The sequence below is a fragment of the Palaemon carinicauda genome, chromosome 41, assembly GCF_036898095.1.
Source record: "Palaemon carinicauda isolate YSFRI2023 chromosome 41, ASM3689809v2, whole genome shotgun sequence".
NCBI lineage: Eukaryota > Metazoa > Arthropoda > Malacostraca > Decapoda > Palaemonidae > Palaemon > Palaemon carinicauda.
The window spans coordinates 22,039,919-22,048,532 of record NC_090765.1 but is presented as its reverse complement, the minus strand read 5'-3'; the positions used below and the strand labels follow the sequence as shown (position 1 = coordinate 22,048,532).

Sequence of the window (8,614 nt, the reverse complement as noted above, 5' to 3'; positions counted from 1 at the left end):
CATGTAGGAATAAGACAACTTGAGAAATGCCAAAAATGTACAAATTTAGTAACATTTTAATCAAGAGGATTTACAAGATGGTCATTGACTTTTATGATATACAGTACTTAAGTAACACTTTTCCTTTTTCAATCCGAAGGGTTCTGAAAAAATGTGGGAGTCGCGTAACCAGTAAAAAATTATATGGCTTGTTTGATTTCAGGCAGTCAAATTTTCAATGCAAACTTGAAATTTGATCTACAGTACTCGATAATATTCATTTAGATACCAGAACACAAGCAGAGCAACAAAGCTTAAAGATAAATACAAAAGATTGGCTAGAAATTCAAAATTATAAACAAGACTGAAAATACATGCAATTGAAAGTAAATAGTCTTTAAATAGGTTTTACGAAATATTACAAAATAAGATTCTGACCTAGTTTCATTAATCAAGAGGAAGCTGTGATTTTTATAGTAAGGTACTATATACTATTGCTAAAAGCGACTGGCTATATACGCTGATTATTCCACATATTTCTAATATTTCCCTTTGGATCAAGGATTCAATGTTTGCTACTCACCGGGATTGTTCACCTAAGCCAAGCCTTGCAAAGCCTGAGCATCCTTACAATACTTACAAAAGCCATTTTAAAAATTCTAAAACCACAACCAAAAGTGAAAATATATTTCTTCAGTTGTAAAAGGAGCAAAGTTCTAGTACAAAAGTATGAATTATGATAAAACACTTGAAGCATGCTTGTTACAGTACTATTTATACAGTACATCTATAAAAAATGTCTTCCTATATCTCATTTTCAACTAATCCTTTTAATTCTAATGTTTTCTTGTCAACTAATTTACTAAGGTTGGGCTATGGCTTAAGAGAATTTTGTTAAAACAAAGATAGTCTCACTTCAAATTTTGCATAGGTTACATGACCATCAATGACTTTGACAATTAATTGTAAACAAAATGCCTTTTCCTCAGAATGAAAACTTCATTTTAAAAAACTACTGTAGCTTAATTTTTAGAGCAGTCTCATATAAACTTTTAAGAGCTACTTTACATTTTAACAACTGATCAATACAATCTATTACAGTAAGCCAACTATCAACATAATACTGTACAATAATTTATAGAATACCAGTAACTCCTTTACTGTAAAAATATTTTTATAAATAAAACCTCTATGAAAAACATAACGCTAATTTTTCATTACAAAAATAACATCAATCAAACATTATTAGTTAATGTTTTCCTTAAATTTTTTTTCACAGAATACTTGATCATAATAAAAATTGAAACCATTCTAATTATGCACATATGTATTCCTTGCAAGAGTAAAAAAAAAAAACTAAACAGCCCCAATTCAATGCTGATCAGCACAAAATCTTACTAACATATCTTACAGATCCTAGACATGATTACCTAATCTTCAAACCTAAGAAGGAAACAAAAATTACAGTATACAAGGCAGAATAAATAAAACAATAAGGACAAGACACCTTTGTAAAATGCAGATTCCTGCTGTGATACAATACATGCCACAATTTAATATCATTGGCATTCATATTTCAAATATGAAAATGTGAACAGTAAATACAGTAGTAAGTTTCATAATTTCATTATGAAAAATCAGCCTACGAAATTATGACAGTTGTCATACTATTTTTATAAAATACTACAGCAAGATTTCATAACCTGACCCAAGAATCCTCAACTTCTTACACAAAACCAGACCATAATTTGTAAATGTACTTTTGCAATTACAGGTATAGTTAAGATTGTAATATAAGATCACCAGTTCAAAATATTTCAATATAAACACAAATACAGTAAAAATGAATACATTACTTGAGCACAAAATTTTATGTACAGTATAAGCCAATCATCATACTACTATTTATAACAATTTTAATGGTGGATTCAATAATTAATCAACTGCAAAAGGCCATCTGGAAATAATAGAATATTCCAGTTCAGGAAAGAACTTCTTGGGAGAGATGAAGGGTTCAAGGCCACTTAACATTGCTTGTGTTATAGAAAATTGGGTAGGTTGTGTTTGCAAATAATAAAAATGTAACTTTTATAAAATTGTAGAGCACATATATAGTACTAAATATTTTGTAGCTTAAAGCACTCTGCAGTATTACAGTGGTTACTACAAAAATACAGTATAAAAATAGGTATTACAAAACTGTAAACGTACAGCCGACTTGGAAAAGCACAGGAAAATTGTTTCAATATCTTGCAAAAATAAAGGGAAATGGAAGTTTGTCATAATTTCCATGATAGTGTATTTATGGAGAAAAAAAATATAGTTATGTTGCAGAAACGTCTGCCATAAACAAATAAAATGAGCTGACAACACACTGCACCACATTTCTTGTTCTAAACTTTACAAAAATTACCATAACTTGCATTATCATACCCTTAAGACAAGCAATAAACAGCATATAAGATACTATGGGGTGCTGTGTTACATCGCCAGAAACAGACTAAGCACTTAATCACCATATCAACAATACAAAGGCCAATAGTGAACACTGATCATCATGAATTTTGAAGGTTATTAAAATCAAGAGCCTTGCATAAGAACACAATTATGCTATATAGTTTATGGACAACAGTTACACTATTCTTTCAAAAGTCGACACTACAACGTGACGACTTTATAATGTATAATGGAAAAATACATTCCAGTTAATTTTCTGCATAGACGGATTTCAACCAGATGACATACTTGACTTATCAGTGACTACAACATCAAAACTTATTTGGCACACCTCAAGGCTGGTTAACAGTATCTACATAAGCAGGAAGTAAGGCATTTTATTACATGGTATTAAGCATACCATACTTAATTATTTAAGGTGACTAAAAAGGCTGTGCTAGAAGAATAGTTTGAAGCATCTTTCATTCTTTGCATCAATCTTTTGTAACAGACAAAATAAAAAACCTCCAATGTACAACAAAAACCTATAAATCAGCCAAGCATGACATTGCCAAATTGTCTGAAATTCCCAGAAATGAGCAGTCATATGTATCCATATGAATTATACCACAGCCTCTAATTTCACTTTTATCACAACATGAACACACTATCTGTTCTGGTGTACTTTATGAAACTCAAGACCCATGGCGCTCAACTAATCTAGGGATTTTAGACTTTTTAGAATTGGGTGAGTTTATTTCGTCATCTGATAAGTCAGAGGTGGATGAAGATGATGACAAAGATGATGAATTTGACAATGAAGTACTGCGTTCATCTTGAATGTTTACAACCGTTACCTGAGGTATTTCTTTGCCATTGTTAAGATCTTTACTGCTTTCAGGCACTTTAGTTTCATTTTCTCCTGGACCTGAATCAACATCCTCAAGACCCTTAGAGACAGAAGATTCATCGAGTACTTCCTCATTGGCCTCTTTTGCTGCTACTTTTTCAATTTCTGGTAATTTTTTTTCACCTGCAATTTCATTGCTTTCATCTAATTTGAAGGATGTAGTTGGTTGGTCCTGGATTGTTGGAATATTTACAGATTCTCTATCAGATTCCGAGTCTTCTGTTTCAGTTCCAGAATATTCCCCATCTCTATTTGTTTCCTGTGAAACAGGTAACTGCCCAACAGTAATTACATTATCATCTTCGACCATATTATCAATATTTTTATCAAGCTCTGATATTTGATCTTCAGTTTCTGTGTCCGAGTCTTCTTCCTCTGAATCCTGTCCTTCATCCAAACCTTGAACTGGACTAGCTTCACTAACCTCATCTCCTTTTTCTGATTCAAGATTTGAGTCATCAGAAAGAAATGAAAATTTGGTAACCTGAGGTTCTAAGGTACTACTAAGCTCATCAGCAAGAATTTCCTTTGTTGACGGGACAAGTGGCCCACAAGCAAACGTGTACTGAGTAACTTCAGGTTCACTGGTTTCAGTATCATAGTTACTTTCTAACTCTGTGTCTATACTTCCTTCTTCTTTTATTACTTCTAATGCACCGTCCTCATCCACTGAATCACTGTAATAGGCTTCTGATTCAAGAGGTACACCAGGTGATACTTTGGAAGGAACAGGCAATTCTAAAGGTTCATCTGTTTTGGGTTCCATTTTACCCTCTAATTGTAATGTTAAAGTATGATCCTCTTCTGCAGGTATTGGAGATACTGGGGTAACAATTAACTCTGGTATTTCTGCATTATCTTCCTCAGACACTTCAGGCATCACTTGAGATCTAGAATCAGTTAAATTATCGATGGATACCTTCCCCACTAATGCATTCTTTTCCTCTAAATTTTCAACTTCAACAGCAGCCATATTTTGTAGACTTTCATCTTTTTTTAAATTGGGATTAGAGGCCTGGTCCTTGAGAGGAATGTCTTTGTTGGCTTCTGAATCTTCATCTTCTTCATAGGGTACAGTAGTTTTCAAGTAGACAACATCAGGATATTCAACTGATTCATGCTTTTCAGATGGAATTTCTGGTTCCTTGATGGCAATGTCTGGTATAACTTTGGTCATCTCTGGTTCCTTTGGGGTAATTTCCGGAAGAACTGCACTTTCTTCCGTTTCTCTAACCACATTTTCTGGAGAACAAACTTCTGATTCAACTACAGTTTCTGGTTGTTCGATCTTAATGGACTCTTCTTCTGGTTGAACAATTGTGTCTGATGTAGGTTCTTTTGACAATGCCTCTGGTTCCTTTGTTATATCATCATCATCCTCTTCTCTCCAGTCAGCTTCTATCAACTTGAGTTCTGCTGCCGCTGCTGCAGCTTCAGTACTTGATATTTCACTGACAGGTGGTTCACTATCTGGTTCTGGAGGGTTACAAACTTCACTAACAGGTTGTGGACCATCAGATAAGTTCTCTATCTCCTCTTTCATCAGTGCTGGTGGAATATCTGGTATAGTTTCAGGTTCAACTTTAGAAGGTAGCACAGCTTCGGGTTCCTTTGTCAGCAAAGTAGTCTCACCTTTTGGTAATACTTCCCTGGCAATATTTTCAGGTTTAACAATAGCTTCCCTAATTTCAGGTTTATCATGTACTATTTCAACTGGATCAGAAACCAATTCACCCTCATTCTTTACTGGACTACAAACTGGCTCACTGTCTGTTGGTGGTGCAGATGCAGGTACTTTCTCAGTCTCGGTTGAAGGGAAGGAAGAAGGTACAGAACCAGAGTCTCTTTCTAAACTATCATCATGAGGAGAACATTTCTGCAATAACAACCCATCTTCCTCATCACTATCTGTCACAGGTTTTTTGCCTACAATAGAAGACACTGGAACAAAAATTGGCACTGGGGAATGTATGGGATGGTGAACTTCAGGTTCAGCTTTTTCCTGCTTAGCAAACTCCACTTTCTTTGGAGGTTGATGATGAATTGGAGTTCCATCTTCTGCTATTTCCTTTACAGGAATTACAAATCCCATAGGAGCAGCATTAAGAATTGGGACGGTTTCATCTTCTACTACCAGCTTAACAGGTTCTGGTTTTTCCTCAATTGGCACCAATACAATATTTTTCTCTTTACTTGGCCCATTGGGCATTGCATCAATGGAACCATTGGATTCGACCTTACCTTTATCAGTACCATCAGGGATAAGTTTACTCTTTGCATCTGGTTCATCATCAACTGGAGCCGAGGCTTCCACGGGAACATCTTCATGATTTCCATTGACATCAGGGTCTACTGCAATAAGGGGACCATCTTCACAATCGGTGTGCTGGCGAGGACGGACAGGACGAGCGCGTAAACATATATATGCATAATATAATCCAACCCCTAATCCAATTAAAGCAAGCAGCAACACTATTAGCCCTGCTGCTGTTATGCCACCACCACCTGTAAAATAAAAATATGTAAATATCTTACTGAGTAATGTTTACATGTCAAATTCCTACCAGTATCCTTTATCTTCAATAAACATCCAAATATGGCAAAATATTTAAACATTCATATTACTGTACATATAACATGGCACAGTGATATAAACTACACTTATTAAAAGGTAATTTAAAAGACAATATCGACCCAGAATGCTGATGTTTTAGCGAAATCTCACTATTGCGTTATAGTAGTATAAATGTAAACAAAATGGTCAGAATTAACCAAAGGAGTTTAATTTACTCCAACAAGTCTGATAAAAAACTAAAGTAAAACCATGAAAGTATTTCCAATCAATGCAATATTTTCATGCAAAGCACAATATCAAGATATTAATACATAAGTAATTGAGTATCTTTGTTGATTTTAACACATACAGTATCCTAAACTATGGAAAAAAAAATGGGCAACACAGTTCAACTGTAGGTCAGCTACTATATGAAAAGTAATGGGGGAAAGGTAGTTTGGAAATGATGAAAACATGTTTTCAACTTCAACATGTTGACATACATGACAAAAAAATATAAGAATAATGAAATATAAAAAAGAAAGAAAATTAATCATCCTTTTAAAGTTCTGATTAATGGACTTCTCACACTACTTCACAAGCTACCAAAGAAAGAAAAGCTTTTATCACAACTTTCATCGCATTACTATGCACAATGTTCCCACCATTAAGTAGATAATGCAGAGTTTAACAGGAAACAACAGAACAGTGTATAGCAGATGAGGCTAGTAGCAGTTGTTGAGGTAGATGTAGACGCATAACCATATAACGAGACCAAGTCCAAAGACGCCCAGTAACGAGAGAAACATCACCATCCATGGGCTCATTTCCTCTGCAATAAAGAAGAGGCACAGGGCCACACTTTCCATCACTCCATCTGCCCGCATTAGGATGCACAACGTGCATGTCAAAATAGCCAATCTGCACAGTTAAAATTACATATGCAATGTTCCTGTGATCCAAGACCTAGGAGATAACTCCTATCATGCTAGAAAGGACTGAAAATTGCAATTTTCAATTTTATTTACAACAATGGCACTGAAATTTTACTTAAGTTCCTATATTACCTGCTTTAAGGGGACCTTAGCATGGTTACATGCCATCCTATATCGTGAAAAAATGCCTTTCACATTAACATTCGAATGTAATGCATCACGGAAGCCTTTATAAATATACATTATAAAGTTTATTTAAACAATTTCCAAAGTGGCATGTTGATCTAATTGAAATTATATATTTCACTTTGATAATATTTTTTTTCCCTAGATATCCGCACTATTAAAAAGAAAAAAAAAACATCCATACACAGCTTACCCCACCATCCATACTGACATTCATTGTTCAATACTGCTTTTCATTTACTCTCATAACCTTCCTCTACCTTCAACTTTCTCTTCACTTTTCACAATCAACAAAACATCAACTGCAGAATCAACCATTCCACTGATTTCCTTACTTATCAACTTTACCTCTGCAATCAATGTCCTTTCTCTGACCCCTCACATCAATCCATCTATGAAGAAGCTGAATAGCCACAAACATGATCCACCCTTGTCTCTGTTCCATTTTCACACCAAATCAGTCACTTCCTGGATAAATACTAAAAAAAGTGCTTTGCTTCCATCAAATAAACATAAAATTACTCTCGACAAACTATCAATCATACTATAGATTCTCAACAACCTCTAAATTGTCTTTATAATTTCCATTTACCTTTTCTACATCCATGCATTGCCTACAGTTTTTTGTATTGCTTTTGCTTTCCAAATTCAGACTCATTGTGTGTAATAATGAACACACGAGCCATGCACTCGCACAATTTTACTCAGTCCACTGACAGCTACCTTACTAAACACCTTCTAAGCCCCTACAATCGGGTCCTACTAAAAAGAGCCAGGGAGCATTGGTGTCAGGTTCATGATTGCTTTCCCGGCCAAATTGTACTTATATGACATTTGAGAATAGTATATAGTGAATATTTACTTGATAATAACTAGATTTTGAGACTGGTCTTCATTTATGATAGTGGTAATCAAAGGTGGCTTTTTTTTTTAATTTTATAATTACACATATCTTACATTCTAAGCTACATAATTCATAATCACAATACACACACACAAATATATATATATATATATATATATATATATATATATATATATATATATATATATATATATATATATATGTCTGTGTTTTATCTAGATTCATTTCTTCAGTGTGGTATCCATAAAATTTACCAAAGAAAATAACAGTATCCCATCTTTTAGACTTCCAAGCAGATAAATTTGAAGTTTCCATATAAAAGAAAACCTCACAATAACTTTTCCTATTTAATCCCACATATACAGTAGTTTCATTTAAGCAAGATTCAAGTCTTTCCTTTCAATCACTATTCGTTGATAATTCTAATTTCAAATACCGATAGCTTTTCGCATTTAAGATCACATAGCCTATAACTTTTTATAAACTAATCTTTCAAGTCTTTCTTTTCAATCATTTTTTTTCTTCTAATAACGTTTTTTATTCCAATTTGTATGGGGGGGGGGGGTTAACATTCCCGGGCGTTTTTTTAGTAGGACCGCTCTAATCTTCTAAAATCGCCTTTATACAACATATCAATTGTTGGTTTTACCCTGTGCCTCGTCTAGTCACTCATTCACAATAACTTTTAGTCCCATCTACTCATGCGGGTCTTTCTTTCTCGAAACGTCAGCAGTATATTCAATGAGCAT

At 34.1% G+C, this 8,614-nt stretch overlaps 1 protein-coding gene across 2 annotated transcripts in view; it reads right to left on the bottom strand.

The window, feature by feature from the left end:
• Positions 1–385: 385 nt before the first annotated feature.
• The window catches only part of LOC137632313 (protein piccolo-like), an 80,682-nt gene continuing 72,453 nt past the window's right edge, over positions 386–8,614 (bottom strand). The window contains exons 2-3 of one of the 2 annotated variants that reach the window (XR_011042042.1): positions 6,545–6,711; positions 5,692–5,830 (exon numbers count right to left, since the gene is read on the bottom strand). Coding sequence is in view for 1 of the 2 variants with exons in the window: in XM_068364230.1 (XP_068220331.1) it covers positions 3,111–5,830 (2,720 nt within the window). In the remaining variant the exon portion in view is untranslated. Of the gene's footprint in view, positions 5,831–6,544; positions 6,712–8,614 lie in introns of both variants that reach the window. The other variant, XM_068364230.1, reaches the window with a different exon arrangement.